The sequence below is a fragment of the Mesoplodon bidens genome (genome assembly GCF_964165515.1).
Source record: "Mesoplodon bidens genome assembly, chromosome: 6".
In the NCBI taxonomy this organism is placed as follows: domain Eukaryota; kingdom Metazoa; phylum Chordata; class Mammalia; order Artiodactyla; family Ziphiidae; genus Mesoplodon; species Mesoplodon bidens.
Genome location: NC_138162.1, coordinates 46,399,766 through 46,421,802, shown reverse-complemented (window position 1 = coordinate 46,421,802; position 22,037 = coordinate 46,399,766). Strand labels below are relative to the sequence as shown.

Below are 22,037 nucleotides of genomic sequence, written 5' to 3'. Positions count from 1 at the left end.
TTTCAAGTGACAAAGGTTTATAAGACTATACAAAACTTTCCCCATTTGTTTGTACCTACTAATTGGGAAAATTAAAAGGGGGCATAAAAGGCCCACACAAGCAAACAAGCTCACTTTCTTGAAATGGTACCTAGCATAGTACCTTCACACGTCAACACAGGCATTCCATATACATCTTTGGTTGAAACAGGAAAGAGACACCCACATGCATTTCCAAATATGCCAAAACTGAATTCTCATATAATGTACCCTGCAACTAGCTCTATCCATAAAATGAAGACGATATTCCCTGGAAAAGGCACAGCTAAGAAAAATGAATGCCTGGGGGAGGGCAGTGAAATGAGATCCTATGTGACACCTGACTTTACATTCAGTCTGTCCTACCTAGGAATTGACTTCCGGCTGTACTTAAGATTCAGGAATAATAATGTAGTGTCCCACCCTCTTCATCTGATTCTAAGTAAATGTTAACTAGATGAGCACTTACTTACATTTAAAAACAAAGCCTCCAGAAAGGTGTAAAGTTTATTAACATCTTTAAAAAAAAAAGATGGAACAGTAAACAGCTACTGAATTTGGGATAGTTCCTTATTTACAAGTTTTACTGCAGGAGGCCCGTTTTAATCAGCATTTCAAATAATCAAAGGAGTACAGTTTTTCCCTAGAAATACCGGTATTTCACTCTCCAGGTAAAAGACTATTGAAAACATTAAGTGACTGCCCCAGTTAGAAACAGATAACGCGAATACCTTGAAAATATATAAAAAAGAGTAACTGCTACTTAAAACATGAATTTTCACAAAATTATTCTTGTGCCTAATTCAGACAATTTACTTATAAAAGCTGGCCTAAAAAAAAAAAAAAGCAACACATGAATATGTCTTCATTTTAAGTACATGCTCTCAAGCTAGTTTAAAAAGTTGAATTAGGGTTTCCAGAGTTTTAGGAGTCCATCTTCACTGTAAGTAGCAATCAGGTTCTGATGAGGGTGATGTGCGATACCAATCACATCCTTCTCATGAACCTGGAATAGGTAAAGCACAGGATTAGGGTATATAGGTCTCTTAACAAATCACTCTGAAGAAGCTTCCAGAGCTGAGTGGGAGGGAAGAACAGTGAAGCTCCTACTTCTCACCAAAGGAATCAAGCCCAAGGCAGCCTCAAAGAGTGCTAACCAAACACACAAACCAAAAATACAAACGAGGCTATCACATGGCTGATGACATTTTCTGTACTTTTCTTCATAATGTATAAATAACACTTTGGGCCAAACCACTCCTGCACTACAGCCGGTCCTAGTCATCATCACCATTTTATAAATATTAAGCCAAGACGGTGGCTGAGACCAAACAATTCCTTCAACTCAGTGAACTTAGTATTTTCCTCAACTAGAGGACACCTTCCACCTCATCTTGTTTTGTTCACATCTTGGATCTATACTGGAGGCTTCACAAGGCAGGTGTACCAACAGTTCATTCAAGAACAGTTTGAGATGAGATTATTCTCTAACAGAGCTATGTGTATAATTTTTTATACATTCACCAGACCATTTCTTTTTCCTGGACTGCAGACGACTACATTTTCCCTGCCCAACCACCCCTCTGCATTTGGGCTGTGGGCAGCATGTGACTAATTCTAATCAAAAAAGAATGACAAACAAAGTAATATAAACAAACCACTTCCAGATGTGGGTCTTTAAAACATCCAGTATACCCCTTCAACTATCTTTTCTCCTTCTAAGATCTTAGGGGCCACATAGTCCAAATGGCACAGCTAAAAGAGGACGATGCAATTTATATCACACTGTGACATAATAAGAAACTTTCATTGTATTAGGCCACTGAGATTTAAAGATTGTTACAGCAGCTAGCATTAATTATTCCTTCTTACTGATTGAGCCCTCTTACAACACAAAGCTGCTTAAAAACATAATCAGGGGCTTCCCTGGTGGCGCAGTGGTTGAGAGTCCGCCTGCCAATGCAAGGGACATGGATTCGTGCCCCGGTCCGGGAAGATCCCACATGCCACAGAGCAGCTGGGCCCGTGAGCCATGGCCGCTGAGCCTGCGCGTCCGGAGCCTGTGCTCCGCAACGGGAGAGGCCACAACAGTGAGAGGCCCACGTACAGCAAAAAAAAAAAAAAAAAATCAGTTTGATAAGATAATATACAAGTAACTTGCCTTTGAAAGGACACAGAGAGGACTAGCTATATCTGCCACTCTCCAATTGCCCTGGATAAGGTCTAACCAATCTAGCCGGCTAGACAGGCATGTTCCCTTCCTTCTTCTCTGCTTTATGTACACCCATCCTATCCACTTGAAGCTGAAGGCTCACTATAAAGGATGACTTTTCCTGATACAGGAGTTAATTCCATACAATTACTTATGGCCCTTTTTTTTTTATTTAGTGATAACATTTTTACACTTATTTATACCAAGGTTCACACAGATAGCAGTCTGGAAAAGGTTTACTTCAGAGTTCAAAAAGACATAAGCATTAACAATTTCTGTAGATGGCCGTAAGTCAGTAATACTTACTGTCAAAGTTCTCTCCAGTTTGCCAGTGACTGTGCTGAAACAGTAGAGCACAAAGTCCTCCCCTACACAGTAGATCCATTCACCACGGGGAGAGAGGGCACAGCAAACAAAGTCACCACCTTCTCTCTTACCAGAGCTGAAGCTTCTGACAATCTAGATCATTAACACAGCCCAAGGTAAAAATAAATCACCTGGATTAGCAACAGTTCTACTGCAGCAGTTTAAACTGACATCTTTATGTTATTTTGTACTTTGGTTTACTGTCATTTATAATTAGGTTACCAGTTCCATTCACCATGTCCTGAAATATTCAAAGGATAAGCTATCCTATGTCAGTGGCAGACAGCCATTTACAATTCACTTGTCCCAAGTCACCAATCCTACTCTTTAGTCTACTGAGCCATTTTACCCAGAAGCAAATTTATTAGCATACATAATTTCCTAAATCAACATACTACTGGTTCTCAATGCTCTGTGGACCCATGCTCCCCAGTTTCCTATTTCTAACAGAATGAGATGCCCTCTCCATTCATGATGGAACTGTCTCCAAGACCTTGCTTGCTCTATTTTACATACCATTAAGATCACCATAAATCAATGGAGAGAAACCAATCTCAAAAGGTTAAAAGGCTACATATTGTATGATTCCATTTAATTACTATTCTCAAAATGAAAAACTGTAATAATGGAAAACAGATCAGTGGCTGCCAGGGGCTAGAGCTGTGGGGGAAGGGTTTAACTATAAAAGTGTAGCACAAGGGAGTTTCTTTGGGAGTGATGAAACAGTTCTGTATCTTAATTGTGGTGGTTACATAAATCAACATGAGATGAAATTTCACAGAACTATTCATGTCCCACCTCAAAATGAATGCATGTAAAGACAAAAAATCTAAATAAGGTTTGTATGTGAGTTAACAGTGTTGTACTGATGTCAATTTCCTGGTTTTGATAACTGTACAATGTTTATGTAAGATGTTACCATTGGGGGATGCAGGTCAAGGGTGTACAAGAACTCTCTGACCTGTTTTTGTAACTTCTTTGTGAATCTAAAAAAAATTTTTTTTTACGTTTTTAAAAAGCCAAGCAGAAAACTAGGAAGTGGGCAACTATGGCTATTATGCAGTGTCCCAACAGGTACTGCAGACCAGCCATCTCAACCATAGGTTCGTCACTACCAACTTATCATTTATAGGGACTCAAGCAATGGAGAGAGAGTTCCATACACCAGCCCCTGGGTCTTCTCCATGCTCAGCAGGATCCCCAAGTGCCCAGCCCAACATTTCAGTAGCATCACAACACATTCCCAGGGCTTGAGACCTCAACCTTGATACTCCTAATGTCCCTGGTGCTATAAAAGTGAGGTTCCTTGGGAACCAGCAGGTGATCTGATTACAAATACACATCATAAAGACACTGTTGCCCTTCTCCTATTGGAGTTCCACCTTAGATCACATGGTAGCTAGCAGATGTCCCAAGCTGGTAATCCACACACTGTATCTCCCTCACTCACACAGGGATTGTTATATCAAAATCTTCAGTGAGGTTCTGCAGGAGGCTTAAAGACAGATCGGGGTCTCATTTATCCAAAGGATGCAAAAGAAAGAGAACAGTATACAAACATCCTGGGGAAAGTAGATTAATTACTGAGATGCCAAAAAGATGTTTTGTAGACATAGAATTTAAAATTTTAAGTAAGTGTCTGAAAAACAAATACAGTGTATATGGTTTTCCAAGTGGTGAACCCACATTTGGTTACTGAAAGTGCCAGGACCAAGATACACTGATTTGGGAACGGCCCACAGGGCTTGAGCAAAGGCACTTTCTGAGCACTCACCTGTCCCTGCATGTTCATGATGACCACTGTGTTTGATCTGTTGCAAACCACAAAGTGCTCTGGGTTTTTAGGAAGCAGGATCACACAGTTGACAGTGATGTCTGTCCCTGCAGTGCTGCCCAAGGATTTAAAGGTATTTGAACATTCTGTGGTCTTCATGTTCCAGATCTACAACACACAAATATAAGGCATAAACATTTGGGGGGCGGGGGAGGAAGGTTAACAATTTCTAATGTTTTGCAGTTGAAAATTGTATTACTAAAAAAGAAAAAAATTGACTCAGAAAAAAAAGCTTCGTACAGTCCAAATACCTAGCATTGCCATATACGTAAGAACTCCCCATTTGCTGATTAACTGGTATAAACAAAATAAAAATCAGAAAGTGAAATAATAAAACCCTTTTAAAACTTATGATCTTTTCCTACAGCTATGTGTCCACACTGCTACTGTCATAAACAACCAGAAAGCCACCCTTCTCTGGACACCAAAATGAAATGAGGGTTATTTAGATTTATATGCTCAGGACCCTGCGATTCAGATTTGCTAGGTCTGGAGTGGGATGTAGGTTTGTGCAATTTTTTTAATCTTTTTTTTAAATTAATTAATTATTTGGCTGCATTGGTGTTATTATTTGGCTTCGTTGCTGTGCACGGGCTTTCTCTAGTTGTGGTGAGCAGGGGCTGCTCTTCATCGCGGTGTGAGGGCTTATTGCGGTGGCTTCTCTGGTTGCAGAGCACAGGCTCTAGGCACGCAGGCTTCAGGAGCTGTGCCAGGCGGACCCTAGTGCGCGCGGGCTTCAGTAGTTGTGGTGTGAGAGCTCAGTAGTTGTGGCTCGTAGACTCTAGAGCGAGCATGTGGGATCTTCCCGGACCAAGGATCGAACCCATGTCTCCTGCATTGTCAGGCGGATTCTTAACCACTGCACCACCAGGGAAGTCCCTGTGCATTTTTTAAAAGCTCCACAAATGATTCTCAGCTTGTACTGAGAACCACTGCAGAAGTCACAATGTAAACAGACACACATGAGGATCCATGAAGTGGAAGCTACTCTTGGCCACTTGTGTGACCTCTCCCAGTCCAACATTTCTTCTGCTAATAGTGCTCCACCCTAATGCTTTTCACCTGGCCCTTCTGAGCTACTATGAACTGAAGTGGTTAAGTCAGACATCACAGTTACTGAAATCTGAAATGTGCTTAGAGAAGGGATGGACCAACTATTGCCTGGCATTGTCTGGACAGCACTCACTTCATGAGGTATAAAAACTTCAAAGGCATGGACTATGTTGTATTTCTTCTGTGCCTTCAATGGAACCCCGCACAAAACAGATGTTGAATGAATACCTATAAAGAGGAGGAAATAGTTGCCCCACTAGTTGTCCCAGTATTTATTTTCTTAATAAATACTGTATCATCTACCCCAATCTCCTCTCCAAAGCCCAGCAGCCTAGAAAAGAAATGAACATTTCAGGGATCAAGAGTTCTAAGACTTCCAGAGTTTTCTGTCCAAAAGGTCAGTGAGATGCTTTACCCCACTTATTGCAGAACTAAAGGAAAAGACCACAAAACAAAGAGACCTACACAAGCCACCTCCCAATGGTATTTTTACAAGTTGTGAGGCCCATATATTGATACATAGCACAAAGAGGGCAAACCGCATGACTAAAGCACTAAGAGCTCTGTGTACTTCCCCATCTATCCTGAGGAAGAGTACATCTCCTACCTTCAGGTTTCTGGTTCAATTCCCAAGCCAGAACAAGCCACTGCAGAAGGTGGTCTGACTGTTAGGGATTTGTGTTAGAATGTTTAGGTCTTCTGCCACATAACACTCACTTACATAAGGCAATTTAAAAGCAGATCTAGAATGGAAATGGAGTGTCTCAAAGATCTCTAGTGATTTTCTATTTGGATTTCCCATCTTTTCTAGGAAATGTGGCCCTCTGTTGAAATAACTAAATCTCTTAAGGTACCGAAGAGCCACTACTTTCAGATGAGAGCTGAAGGCAATAAATAAGTATCTGAGAGGACTTGGTTCTACTCTAGGCCCCTCTTGTTCCCCTTTAAATGCTATTAGAAAGGCCCCAATGTGGAGGCTCGGGGTGGGATGAGGCTGACCTATTTATTTAGCCACTGAGCTCTTCGTGAACTTGTTGCAGTGGACCATACCTATGGCAAGACAGAATTTCACCACTGTAAATGGGGGTGGACTTAAGTTTAGAACTCCACACCTTTCCTCTTTTCCTACATATGATAGCGTCTGTAGGTTTGAGATTTGAGGTCCCTAGGCCAATAGGAATTACTACAGAATATTACTATTGTCACAGACTCACCTCAATTATGGCTAAAATACTTACTAAAGAGGTTTAACCACCACAATTATCACCATTATCACCACTGAAAACTCCTCAAAGGGCAAAAATGGAACAGACACCCCAAAACAAACCAGTAGCAAATACTTAACCTTTACAGTGCCATCAGAGGATGCACTAATAATATAATGCCCATCCTGTGTAAATGTTGCTTCATTAACGAAGGAAGAATGGCCACGAAATTCCTTCAGGGTTTTTCCAGATTTTAAACCATGAATTCTATCACAAATAAAAGCAAATGGAAAGAACAATTAATATTCTATATATTATGGTTGGGACCAACTGTTGAAAGCATTTTAGATGAATTATAGAAGCTCATGTTAAAATATTAAAATTTTAAATATTAAGTGAAGAATGAGGGCTATGCAATTATGTATGCAGTATTATTTTTATTATGTCAAACAATCAAACAAAACCACAACAAAAGCTTTGCACAGAGACTGGAAGAAAATATGCCAGTAATACCACAAGCTTCTGTTCAGCAACAGACTTCTAGGTCTCTGCCGGGTCCCAGGAATCTGTATTTGTCACATGTCCTCTAAGGTGACTCTGATGCCGGTGGGTCCATAGACCACACTTTGAGAAATATGAAGTACTGCTATAATCCCTTTCTAATCTCTCTTCTAGGTAAAGACCCAAATGGACAACACAATAGCACTGTGTCAGCTGTACTTTGGGGAAATAAGGTCTCACATACCCTCACTCTCCATATAAAAGCATCCTGGTGAAAACATAAGGAATCACTAGTACCTCCCTCTAAGGCTTCACCATATTAAACCCAAGTGAGGGGCAGTTTGGAGATTCTTTTTTTTTTTTTTTGTGGTACGCGGGCCTCTCACTGTTGTGGCCCCTCCTGTTGCGGAGCACAGGCTCCAGACGCACAGGCTCAGCGATGGCTCACGAGCCCAGCCGCTCCGTGGCATGTGGGATCTTCCCGGACTGGGGCATGAACCCGTGTGCCCTGCATCGGCAGGTGGACTCTCAACCACTGCACCACCAGGGAAGCCCCTGGGGATTCTTACTTACCTAATTGTCTGGTCAAATGAGGCACTAAGGATCTGACTGCTATCCTTAGAAAAGCTTAGACAGGTGACACCTTTACTGTGTGCTCTCTCAAATCTCCTTAAACACTGTCCACTCTGAATCTTCCATACCTTTATTAAAAAAAAAGAATAGTAAAAACCTGTAAATACTGTCCCACTCTACTCTGCAGAGCCAAGCAAGATGCAGTGCTCACTAATATGCTAAAAACAGCATTAAAAATGCATGCTAATAGCTGAATATGATATGTCTGGTTCACACAGTACAATAACTTGAGTCCTTTGAAACTTAAGCCTCTTTCCTTTTAAATTATTAAAACAAAAATTCAGACTCTAAGTTCACTTAGCAGAGACCATTTCTGTATTTTATCTAGCCCAGGGGATTTTAACAGCAATTAAATACAAGCCACAGCTAATCAACTGCTAATCACCTGCAGACCACCCCATCCCCTAAGCACAACACACCATATAAGGTGAGCCACAGTGGCACAGCAGAAAGGGCACAAGCAGATCTGGACTGAAGTCCCAGATCTGTCACTTACCAACTGTGTGACCTTAAATTACTGGACCTCCCTAGGCAGAGTTATTATTAGGATTAAACAAGAAAAACTAAAGTCACTGGCATAAAGCTGATGCTCCATAAAGAGTAGCTGTTATTAAGCAAAAAACCTATGTAGGACACTAACTCATTACAGAACTCTCAAAATGTCTACATACAAGAGTTCATGCCACTAATTCATACCTTGATTTTTCCATCTTGGGCACCAGTTGCTAACATTTCTGTATCTCTGCTGAAGCACATGCAGAGGACAGCATCATCCATCATCATAAAGTTATCCTGGGCCTGGTACTTAAGATCCTAAAGGAAACAATGATAAGCAGTTATCAAAATAACACAAAAACACCAGTTACCCCAGGTCTCTGCAAACTCACTAAAAGCAGGATAATGGACTATGCCGACTCTAAATCTCCAAAGCAAATAGTGTCATGCACACTATCCTGATGAACAACTGATAATACTGGGAATAACTTTTTTACACAATTCAAGTAACTATTATAAAAAATGCAAACATATTAGCCTACATCTTTTGCTTATGATCCTTTCTAAGCAAAATTTCCCTACAGTACATATTGTACATCTTTAATAAATCTGAATTTATTTGTTTTTAGGGTATGACATGAGAAATTAATGTTTTGTCCATACTGTCAGCTACCTTTCCTAAAACCATGTATTGATTAATCTATTTATTTGTTATTTTTCTTTTATCATCCATTACTGTTCATGTTGAAATATATTTTTTCTAAAATATAGAAAGAGACTGCTTCATGAAAAAAAAGGTAAATTATAAAGAAATATACAATGTAGAAAGTGAAAGTCACTCATAAATCCACTAAGCATGGAGTGGAATTTAGTACTCTATGATCAAGATTACATTTTAAATCAGGGGTTAGTCAACAAGTAGCTATTTGGGAAAAAGTTAAGTTGGATCTACACCAATTTTATCACCCTAAACAAATGCCAGATGGATCAAAATTAAACATAATAAGAAACATAATGAAGGAAGTCCAAAGGTACAAACTTCCAGTTGTAAAATAAGTGCCACGGGGATGTAATGTACAGCATGGTGACTACAGTTAGTAATACTGTATGTATATTTGAAAGTTGCTGAAAGAGTAGATCTTAAAAGTTCTCTTCACAAGAAAAAAAAGCTTCTAACTATGTGTGATGATGGATGTTAACTAGACTTACTGTGGTGATCATTTTGCAATATACACAAATATTGAACCAGAAGCAATCCAAAAGAGAAATGGGCAAAGGATATAAAAAGACTTCACAGAATAGGAAATACTGGTTGCTTTTCACATATAAAAAGATATTCCACTTCATTCAGAATGAAACACAATTAGTCCTACAATAAGGTTAGATTGGAAACAATAAGCAACTGCTTACATACACACATAGAATATTCCAGAAAAGTTACATAAGAAACTGGTAACCCTGAGTGGACCAAGGAAGGGAACTGACTGGCTGAGGGACAAGAGGGGGGCACAAGCCCCTTTACTGAATAACCGTTCAATTTTATAAAATGTTTTATCAGATGTACATATTACCCATTCAAAAAGTAAATTTAAATTGCAAAAATAACAGATAATTTAAAAACAGTAACAGATAATTCTCCCACTAGAAAAATTAATGTATTTAAAATACTTTACCTTCCTGATTTTTCCAGTCGTAAAATTCCATACTTCAATGAATCCATCAACAGACCCAGTAACCAGATACTGACCATCTGGAGAAAATCGAGCACACTCCACATGTGATTTCTGACCAAACTGTTTCAAATGAAACAATGAAATAGATGCACTTTTATGTAGTGGCCTTAAAACAATTCCCATTTTAAACTTTTGAGAGCTCTGTCCTAGCATAAAGCCATAGCTAGCCTGTATCATGGATTTTGGGAGGGGTGTTTCTGTACCCAGACACCAAGAGATGCTAGATGTATTTTCTCCAAGCAGTTTAGCGTCTAGGCCCTCCACTGAAACTAGTTTTTGTTCATGTTTTTGTTGTTGGTTTTTTTTTTAAATGAAGTTGGTATTTCCAAAGAAAAGCAAAAGAACTATTTTAGTAAGGGACTTAGAACAAATAATCCTGTTAACTCAAGCAATAAATTTTTACCAGAATCAGCCACTGTTGGCATGACTTTCACACTCAACTAAATATAGCATATGTTCCTATTTTTTTTTCATCTGGGGGAAAAAATTCATTTTTCAAAATAAATGGCTATTTTCCTCCACTATTTTTTAAACAAATTTTCCATCACTGCTTCTTTTCATGACCTTCATTTAATCAAGTGATAATGTGTGGCTGACTAACTCTAGGAGAAATGATTAGAGCTGACAGATTGTTTGCCCGGGAAATGTATCCTGAGCATTTACCAGCAAAGATGCTTCCATTAACAGATAAAAACTACAGAACGTTAGACAGATGGGAACAGAGGAAAGCTCTATTATGAGTTTCATTTTAAATGCCAAAAAAAGGAAGTGTTTATAACAGAAAATCTTAGTCCAGCAGCATAATTATAATGGATTTCTATTTGTCGCAAGGTTTTAACCAGGGTAAATAAAAGTGCTGCCCCAAAATACCTTTACATGCAAATCAAAACATATAATCCAGAAAAGACAAATTCAAAACACTAAGCCAAAGTCAAAGATTTGAGGAATATGAATTATTTTTAAATCTATAAATTCAATCAGAGCACAAACCCAGAAAGAAACTAATAAAAAGGAGATGCTAAGGGCTTCCCTGGTGGTGCAGTGGTTGAGAGTCCGCCTGCCAATGCAGGGGACATGGGTTCATGCCCCAGTCCGGGAAGATCCCACATGCCGCGGAGCAGCTGGGCCCGTGAGCCATGGCCACTAAGCCTGCTCGTCAGGAGCCTGTGCTCCGCAACAGGAGAGGCCACAACAGTGAGAGGCCCGTGTAACCGCAAAAAAGAAAAGTCAAAAAACACCAAGAACCAGCCCTCAAGGTGATAAAATTATTTTCCTCAAACACCACTCAAGCCCACTTTACAATCCATGCCTGGTACTTTGCCTAACACGTAGCAAGCAAAAACACAAATGTTGAACAGGACAAATACATAGAAATTTCATGGTTCTTAGTCCCAGGCTTAACCAAGGAGCTAAGTAGTCTTCCAAATGCAGGATTCCTTGGAGGAAGTACAAGGGCAGATGATGGGCCAGATGTCCAATGTATGTCCACTCGGTAATACAGTTGAGGTGTGCCACTGCCTGGCTGCAGGGAGACCTCAGTGATCACCAGCAGCAACCATGAATGTTGTCAGAGCTGGAGAATGAGTTCTTCTCCCCAACCCAAGCTCCTGGCACAGGGCCTGGCTAAGCAAGCACACATTGAGTCCCCAACAAATGATTACCGACTGGCTGAGTGTCCAAGGATCCTACCTTAATATGCCTGCTCAGCTGTGTAGGAAACTTTTCTTCTTCCACATCTTTGACAGCTGCTTTGCCTCGGAACAAATCTATGGTCATACCAGGAGGAAGCAATCCCTGGTGCTGCTGCCACTTCAGTGCCTATGAGAAAAGAAATCCACTTGGGTGCTTTTAAGATCTGGTCCTGATTGCTCAGACAAAGCCTGAAAGGGTGAGGTTCACAGGAAACTGAGCCATCCAGACCCAACCATCTTTGGCCATCCAAACACAACATAAGCTTGGCTATTCTGTGTCCTAGGAACACAGGCTGACCTCAGGGTAGAAGGGGACTCTGAGAGCCAACAGGGCCGGGTTTTTACACCTACTTTCTTATAGGTGTCTCTTATTATAAATAAAAATTGAAAAACAGAAATCTCCCATAGTTCCAACATCCAAACACAGCTACTGTTAGCATTTCATGTTACCGTGTAGTATTTTTCCCCAGACATATATGTTTAATTTATATAGCTGTAATTATACCATATGTAAAATTTTATATTGTTTTCACCTATCATTAGATCATGCTATGATATGACTAACATTTCGATGGCTGTTCAATATATCCTACGTAGTGGATGTTTCACAGTTTATTTAATATATTAATGGACATTTATACTGCTTCTAATTTTTGCACTCATCTAAATAATGCTGCAGTGAACACCTTTGGACATAAGGCTTTTTCTATTATGAGGATATTCCCCACTTGGAATAGATTCCTAGAAGAGGACTTACTGAATCAAGAAAAGAACACAAATGGTTAAGGCTCTTTATATACACTGCCAAAGTGTTTTCCCCAAAAGACACAACGTCAATAGCATTCACGACTGCATTATGGGGAGTGGAAAAACCATGGACTTTGAAGACAAATGGTCCCAGTTTGTCAACTATGCTATTCTGGCTCCCAATTTCACCAACTAAATTCAGGGGAAAAGCCTAATTCCTAGAGCTGATGAAAGGATAAAATAAAATCATATGTGTAAAGTCTATATAACACAGGGACATGATCAATGTTGATTCCTTTTTCCCTTTACTATTATCAAGAAAACAATAATTTTGGATGTCATTTAAAAACTCTAATGAGTGGAAAGTTATGCCCTACTTTAGTCAATTCTCTGATTAGAGTTTGAGCTTTTCTGCATGTTTATTAACTACATATATTTCTTCTGTTAGCTGTTTATTCATGTTCTTCGCTCACTCATCTATTGTGGTCTTACTATTTTTCTTATCAATTTGTGAGCTTTTAATGTGATCAAGACATTGTATTTGTTGTTTATGTTTGCCAAAAAGAATTTTTTTCCCAATCTACCCATTTTTTTTATTATAGCTTTAAAGCTTTCTTTTTATCTTAAGTTAAACTCTCAAGTAATGAAATTTGTTGACCTTTACCTTGGTGTTTACTCCCTACTCACAGGAAGTCCTTCCCTATCAGGAGGTTTGAGACATTATATCACCACCTAAGTTTTTCTATATTCTTAAAATACATAACTTTCACTCTATCTGAAATTATGCTTCTAAGATATGAGAGAAGGCTCTGATCTGATCTGATCTTTCTCCCCCAGTCTAAAGTAGGTGCCCCAACACCATACACTTAATAATTCTTCCCTGTTCCTAGGTTCTGTGACATTCCCATTATCATCTACTGAATTCTTATAAATAACAGGATCAATTTCTCGCACTGTTGTCGCACTGGATGCCAAGTACCAAAATGATTCAGACTATAAACCTGTTAAAAGCTTCACTATTTCTAGGGCTAGTGTGCTCTCAACATTCTTCCTTTCCAAAATTTCTTTGATGAATATACTTCCAAGTTTATTTTTTCAAGTGAACACTAGAATTCTTCTGAGAAACAGTTCTAATCCTATTGTGATCTTTATTATAAACTGCCTTAAATCTAAGAAGAACTGGCATCAGTGTCAGTCTTATCCAGGAAAATCAATGTTTCACCATCTACTCAAATCTTCTTTTACTTCTCTTGAAAGCTCTGAAAGGCTTTTGCTTTTTTAAAAAATGGAAATAAATCATGTATTACCCACAAAAGTTAATGCTAGAATTCTTATACTGTATGCTGTTGCTATAAACAAAAGCTCTTTTTTTCACTGAATATTCGAACTGGCCAGTGCTGATATGTAGAAATGTAATCAACTTTTGTATATTTTATATCTCACAACTTTACCAAACTTTTAAATTAATTCTATGATTATAGTTGAAATATTTAATGTTTATAAATACTATTAATTTTCTTTCCAAAATTCGTATGTTGCTTATTTTTCATATTTTACTTTAATGACTGGAAAACTTGACCTGTCTCCAATCAACAGGTACTCTCTACAGGCTCTTTACCCTTAGTCTACAGCAGCTTCAAATCACTCCCAACTTTAAAAGGAAAAAACAAAAACGAAAACCCCTCTCTACATCACCCCTATCTCCTTCCTTTAACAACCAAGAAAGGAACAACTGGAGAGATGAAAAGGGAAGCCGAGAAGAAAACGGTTAGAAAAACCAAGAGAGGAGTTTCATGAAGACGAGTGGTTATCATGGTTGAGAGCAACCAAGAGCATGGGGAAGATGAGGTCAGAAAGGAGTCTGTACTCTAGGTCGCATTAAAAATAATAATGACAATGCTAGTAATACTACTACTACTAAAAAAAAAAAAAAAAAAGAAAAGAAAAAGAAAAAAGAAACACCACCAGCAGCTACCAGTTACTGTGTGTTTACAAGGTGCCAGGCAAAATACAATTGTTTTAAGTACATTTTATCTCATTTAATCCTTACTACAACACCAAGATGAGTAACTGGGATCAAAAAAGTTAGGTAATATGCCCAAGACCGCATAGCTGGTAAGTGAGAGAGCTCAGATTCTAACTATGGTGAACATTTGTTCCAATTTGTTTCAGACAGTGTTCTGGCACGATGATCAACAATGCCCTCAAGATTGGATGATAAATTCTATTGTTACCCTAATTCTGTCTCTAGAGTGTATGCCCTTAACCACTAATCTATACTGCCACTCCCAGGAAAGATGAATGTGGCATGGCACAGCTGTTGGTACCAGCAGCTCTACAGGTATTTCCCAGTTCTTAGGATGTCTGATTTCTTTAGCTCATACATAGACTTTATATGCTACAGGAAACACTACCAGGAGTTCAGAGTCATTTCAGTTCCAAAGACTTTAATTACCTGACCCAGCAATGCCATGAGACGAGATGGAGGCACCACGCTGACTTCCCCAGCTAAGGCCTGGGCAATCGCTGCTCTTCTCTTCTCTTTGCTACTTCCATCAGGGTATGCCTGAAAAAGGAGCGGCCGTAGCATCATTTCCAAGAAATGGCAAAAGACATAAACGTGCATATTTTTTAAAAAGTAACAGTAATCAAGCAGAAACATTCAAAAAGGAAAACATAAAAAGTTAAACAGAGGATTAATCAAACCATTTAGTTTTTAAAAACTTCTCAATTCTACCCACTTGCATTTCAAAAGTATGAGCTGAGAGAGAACTGAGGTCAGCCAATCCACACCATTATTTCTGAAAAGAGCCTAAGTAAACTATGTCAAAGCCAGAGTTGTTTTCCCAATTTTTGAAAAATCTGCAGAGCCAAGGATTCTTTTATATTCTTTAATAATTTTGTTCAGTCAAATGACTCCCAGCCCAGAAGTTCTTCACCACCTCTAACTTAAATCCTGTCCTGGCAATCCAAACTCCTTCCTTTATCCTCACGGTTTCTGTGAGTTTACTCTAACAACTTCCCATTATCCAGTGCCTATTAAATTCTTCTTCCTCCTATTTAGACAAGCTTCTAGTAAAAGGCTGGGTGAAAAAGAATGAAACTATATATATATGGTTTTGGAAGAATAAAAGAATAACAATCATCATGCTCCAGTAAGCATAATCAGCTGAGAAGCAAAAACACAAGCTTTTAAGAACTAAAAGAACCAGGACTTCCCTGGTGGTCCAGTGGTTAAGACTCTGCACTTCCAAAGGGACACAAATGCACAGTGAACATACCAGCAGTACAGCAGCACTTCTGGGCCAGTTAAGTACTTGCGCTAATGTGGAAATGATACCAGAATAAACTGTCTACTTTTTTTTACTAATCAACACACAATCCTATATGATGAGGTGAGTGGGGGAGGGAAGGTCCTCAAATACTAAACTAGATTATTCTCTTTAACATATGCAAATTTCAACCAATGTAAATAAACAAAGAAGTATCATTTTCAAAAATGAAATCAAAAATACAAAAAGTATCCAATAAAATGGTTTTAAAAAGATCACATTATTGCTCAAAGTTAACAACCGTTTCTTTTCATTACCACAGTCATACCTCTCGAGGATCGAAGTAAGACCTGGCCAAGAGGTTCTCCAGATGAATATACCGTTCTGGCTGTGTCTGTTTTAACATAATCATGGGATCAGTCTGTCTCAGAAGAGATCTGGCAGCACCCAATTCACGGAGCTCTATTAATTCCAAAACAACCTGTATAATTGAAAGAAAATGGCTGTTTCAATGCATTCGCTTAATTTTTCTTTTTCAGTACTATTTCTGACGTAGAAATGGCCTACCAAAATGATTTCCAAATCACAAATCAGGAAATGCCCCTTCTCCTTTTCACAAGCAATTTCAGGCAGACAACTACAGTAATTATAAAGTAATAACTTCAGTCCTTCATTTTTATCTACCAATCTCTCCTCTCCTCTACCAATCTCCTCTCCTCTTAGGTCCCTTACTCAGAATGTAGATGCTAAAGAAAACCAAAGATGGAAATATCTCTATAGGCTCCAGAGAAACCTTTCTCCAATTACCAAAATTTTCTTTAGGGAATTAACTAAACTCACGTGGACTGTAAAGAAACAAACCCATTTCCCTATTTTTACTTCAAACCACACGACATTCTTATTTCCAGAAAATCCACTCTGTTCTGTTGTATAATAAGTAATTTTATGATCTATGTCCTGTTTCCTGGCACACATCTTCTAAAAACCTTGTCATTTCCCCAGTGATAGGAATATCTTTGTTATTCATAAGCCCTCTGCATCACACCTGAGTTAGTGCTAAGGAGATGGCTCAGGACAGGGGCTGGCTATCAAAAGGACCAACCATATGATTAGAGGGTTGATGCTCTGAGCCAGCCCAACCCTGCAGAGGGTCAAGGAACTAGAATTTGAATGAAAAATCCCAATGGAGCTTCCTGGTTGGTGAATACTTTAATGTGCCAGGTAAGAGACAAACCCTAACTCCATGGGGGGAAGGCACTGGAAACTCTGGTTCAGTACCCTCCCAAACTTCACCCTATATGTCTCTTCATTCAGCTGGTACTGATCTGTCCCCTTGATAATAAAACTGCAATCATCAGTATGTCACTTTCCTGAGGTCTGTGTCATTCTAGTGAATTACCAATTCTGAGGGGGTCGTGGGGACCCTCAAATTTGTAGCCAGTTGGTCAGAAGTATAGGTGGCCCAAAACCCCAAAGTGTGGCTGGTGTGTGAAGTAAAGACAGTCTTGTAGAGGACCAAGCCCTTAACTAGTGGGGTCTGTACTAACTCTGGGTGGTTAGTGTCAGAACTAAATTGCAGCACAATATTTGGTGTCAGAACAGTTGGTGTTAGAATAGATCATTTAATGGTCACTTAAGAAAGAATTTCAATTTGGGAAAATCTTGGCTTTTCCAAGAAGAGAGATAAAAATACAGAGTAGCACTCAAGCTTTGACAGTGTAAATTTTAGGGCTGTTACAGCCCCATAATGCTTGAAGGAATGTTCACGGATGCTTTCCAGTCAGGGGGCCCACAATAAACCAACATACAGGGATCAGCATCACCCCCACTCTTACCTGTTCATAGAGGTCAATGAGGGTTTTGTCTGGCAATTTCAGAGACTGTATAGCCTGTAAAACAGTGTCCCAATGGCCGCTATTAATGTCAGCCACAAAACTCTCAATGCTGTCCACAGTATTCAGAGACACAGTAGTCTCTTCCTGCAAGGTGGCTAATGCCCGATGTAAACTGTTCTCCTTTAGGTACTGCATGATAAGACGGATCACACTGAAAGAAGAAAGCAAGTCATTCAGCTCATGGATCCTCACTCACCAAAGAGGTCACAAAATAAAGCCCACTCCAGTTTATTTTTCTACACAACCATCCTCCTTTCACTACTTACTTTCCGTTTCTTTATCATGTGAGTAAAATTTTCCAAAAAAATCACAGAACCTAAGTTACAAGATATCATCCAGTCCTACTTCCAACTCAGAAATAGGAGAACTGGGGTTCAGTGAAGGGAAATAATTTGCCCAATGTCTCACAGTCAGCTAGAAAGCAAGTTAGTACCAAGAAGACTCTCTTACTTCCAAGGTCAGAGATCTTTTTATTATGCCAAGTTTCTTATTAGTTCATATGATTACACTGTTGCACACTATAGTAAAATACTTTAAACCAAGTCTAGTCACTGACACAAAATACTCTAAATGATTGGATGATTTGGTCCATTTTTCAAATGACAACAAAAAATATGAATTGAGACCTTCTTAAAAGGGATTTGTTGAACACAAATAAGTAGAGCTATACTGTATGTAAAAGCAAAACAAAGCTATGTGTTCTCACTTGCAAAAATAACACCTACCCACTGCCTTTATTACCAAATGTTCAGGACAAGTGAAATAAAAACGTGGATTCAGTTTCCCAAGGAAAAGAGGACCCAGACAATCTCCAAATACTCAGAGAACAAGCAACAGTTTTCAGCATGTGACAAGTCATTTCGAGTTAAATATATATGATTAAAACTTCTTGATCTTCGGCTTAGTGTTAAGGAGTCTAGTGAAGAACGTTGTTCATATAGACAGTAAAAGTTCACTTTACAGGCTGTACTACACTGTTCTTCTCTTGCCTTAAAAGTAAATATGTGGCACACAAGGTATTTCTACTGGACAGCACTAGTATCGGGGGTCACACTGTCCTGGTTGGGAGGGATTTCAGACTGGAATTTAGTCAATTCTCTTTCCCAGGAGAGAAGTAATAATCAAAAAATAATAACCAATGTTTACTATGTGTTCACTATATATCAGGTACTGTTCTAAGCATTTTGGATTCATTTACTCCTCAAAACAACCCTATGAGGATGGCATTACTCTTATGTCCATTTTACAGATGAGAATTTGACCAGGTAACAGAGACAAGTGGAAAAATGAAGATTTAAACTGGCAGTGTGGCACGTGAAGAACATACACCCTGGACAGGAAAGCAAACACCCTCTTCTTAAAAAGGGTTCCCTTCCTGCAGAAGGGAACTGATTACTGCTACTCACAGTAGTCTTTTCTCTCATGGCCCCTTTAAGAGATACCTGCTGTTCCAGTATCACACTGTCTTCCATAGCACACTTCCATTTACACTCCCCAAATGAAGCACCACACTTGCAAAGAACTCCTATTTGACATAGCTAAAATCAAATTCACATCCTTCAAACACAGTGTGATACATAAAGAGCTAAAAGCTTTGGAGATAGGCTGGGATTTGAATCAGAGTTCTGTCACTTACTAATTGTGACTTTGGACGAGTCAGTTAACATCTCTTTGCCTGTTTCCTCACCTGTTAAGAAAAATACCTACTCTGTAGGGGTTGGTCAAAGAGTTGACTACACTGCTTATAGTGTGACTAGCATGGAAAATACTTAGTAAAAAGCAGCAATTATTGATAATGAAAACATGCAGCTGGGAGTGGTCAGTTCCCACTTTGATTCAGGCTCAAAGCATGGAATCCTTTCCAACTCCTGCCCTGACTTAGGTGTCTTCATCGCCAGCACTCTCCATCACCCTTCTTTGCTTTACTTTTTCTCCAAAACACTTACCACCATTTGCTAAGCCTATTTTACTTACTGCTTTTGCCTGCTGTTTGCCTTCCTCAATAACAACGTATTTCCTATAAGGGCACGGATTTTTGTTTGCTTTGTTCACTACTATATTCCCAGGGTCTAAAACAAGTACACAGTAGACTTCAATATTTGTTGAATGGGGCTTCCCTGGTGGTTGAGAGTCCGCCTGCCGATGCAGGGGACACGGGTTCGTGCCCCGGTCCGGGAAGATCCCACATGCCGCGGAGCGGCTGGGCCCGTGAGCCATGGCCGCCGAGCCTGCGCATCCAGAGCCTGTGCTCCGCAACGGGAGAGGCCACAACAGTGAGAGGCCCGCGTACCGCAAAAAAAAAAAAAAAAAAAAAAAAAAAAAAAAAAATTTGTTGAATGAATAAACCTCCCTTCTTCCTATGGCAGATCTTGAGGACAAGTCCTCTCTCCCTTACAGTCAGGACACAAATGATACGTCTGCTGATTTAATTATTAAGTGTTGGCAAAAGCAGGGTAGACGATGGAATCCTGGAAGAGTTCACTGAAGACCTTCAGTCACTCATTAACCCCCCCTCTCTCCCAAGTCTATCATTCTCCTGGCCCAATTTCCACATTCTGTCCCTCCTTTGGGCTACACAGAGTTCACAGACTAACCAAAATTCAGCGCCACATGGCACTTCATAAAATAGCTGGTCGCTCATTCATTCCAAAGACAATCACTCATTCATTCCAAAGACAATCATTGAGCCTCGACGATGTGTTAGGAACTGGGACTGTAATGAAAAGGAGCCCCTAGACGCCTACACAGGCTAGTAGGGTGGGCAAACGGTGACAATACTGGATTAAGTGCTGGGCAGAAAAAAGCAGAGGGCCCTGTAAGCACAGGGGAGGAAACAAACCACACTGCTCAGTGGGGGCGGGAAGAGAAAGAAGGCTGCGAGTTCGGCCCCCTTGTGCAGATTAGACCGGAGTCCAGGTTGGATGGCTAATTTGCTCAGTCACAGAGCGCACCAGGAGTCGGCGAGGGCTAGAACTCAGGTCTTCCAGGCATGTCTTACCCCCAACCCTGCGCCGCCTCCCATCGGGCTTTGGGCTTCCCGTCCGCTACTTTCTCGTGGGCCCGCCTCCGAGGTAGCCAGATCCAAGAAGCTTCTTTGTGGGAAAGGAAATGCCCCTCCACTCCCCAGCCTCTCGAACGCCTCCCCCGAGCAGCTTCTACGACCTCACCCTTCGCCTCCCGGCCCCCGCAACCTCGCGAATATCCACCACCACAGGACTCACTCCGAGGACTCGATTTCGATCGACATAGCGCTATCTTCCCTGGCGCAGGGACCACTCCACTCTCAGGCCCAGTAGCGGAACGCAACACCTCCGGCGGCCCCCGTACGTCACTTCCGCTCGACGTTCGACGCCCGCTCTGGAGGCGGTCTGTACGGAAGAGGGGCGTGGAGTGCGTGAGGAGCGGGGTTTCGAGAGGCGGAGCTTCGAGGGGCTGTCAAAAGTCGGAACCTGGGCGCCTGCTCCAGAGAGTTTTCCGTTCTCCTCCCTAGAGGAAGGGTTGCCTTTAAAGGACTGGTTTTTAAATTTTGCTTTTTAAATTTTTAATTAGTTGACTAGATTTAAAGGTAGGGTTGATTAATACACTGGAAACCAGTGGGCCACTAGGCAACATTTGCAGGAAAATTCCTTGAGTGTAAATAAATAAATGAAAGATTTTGAAGCCAAAACACAGTTTAATTAATCTAATTATTGAAAAGTTAGGGACTCAGGATTTGCATACTCACTTCTTGGAACGAGCTAAATTACTTGTAATGTTTCCAGCTAAGTATTTAGTTGAAAATGGTTTCACAGTAGTGGTACAATTACTGGAAAAACAATGAAACCAAATGCAGATGTGTAAAGGGCGATTTGAGACGTCCTTTAATAGACTTTAAACCATACATTATTAAATTAGTAGAGACAAATGTAAAGATATCAATGAATTTCATAAAGATTATTTTTAAAAAATATTTTATTGACATCCTATATAAATTTTTTAAAATATTTGCAGCACAATGATAAGAAATCTCTGCTGTGAAAATTACATATTGAAATGATTTATTTGGAGAGTTCCTATTGGCTTTCAATAGGAACTTATCTGATATTTTTTCCAAAGGTCTGCCACACAACTTCTCTGTAGACTCTTAAATACTGCTGCTTTTTTCAAATCTTTCTCAATTTCCCATCAACTCTCGAAGGACCATGGTCTCCAAGATCTCAAAGGTCTTAAAAGTCTAAATGTTTGCTCCAACATGTGGTGAGATATCTAGATGGGTGTATGATTTCTGACATATTCTTTCACTATCCCATCTCATGGAGCAGCATATAAAATTATTATAACATCTTCCTTGAAACAAGACTCTGCTCATTTTCAACAATAGCGTATGCCTTCATTTTCTCTAC

General features: G+C 39.8%; 1 protein-coding gene across 2 annotated transcripts; it reads right to left on the bottom strand.

The window, feature by feature from the left end:
• Positions 1-20,997, bottom strand: SMU1 (SMU1 DNA replication regulator and spliceosomal factor). Of its 2 annotated transcripts, none has more exons than XM_081237689.1 (12): positions 20,877-20,997; positions 17,596-17,806; positions 16,089-16,241; positions 14,944-15,054; positions 11,740-11,868; positions 9,991-10,110; positions 8,519-8,635; positions 7,763-7,890; positions 6,829-6,955; positions 4,371-4,538; positions 2,537-2,689; positions 1-1,024 (listed from the first exon to the last, which is right to left on the bottom strand). In XM_081237689.1, the coding sequence occupies exons 1-12, from the start codon at positions 20,900-20,902 to the stop codon at positions 926-928; spliced, it is 1,542 nt and encodes a 513-aa protein (XP_081093815.1). In that variant the 5' UTR covers positions 20,903-20,997; the 3' UTR covers positions 1-925. The 2 variants fall into 2 exon arrangements, with proteins under 2 accessions (XP_081093815.1, XP_081093816.1); XM_081237690.1 differs by having other exon boundaries at positions 20,823-20,919.
• Between the last annotated feature and the right edge of the window lie 1,040 nt (positions 20,998-22,037).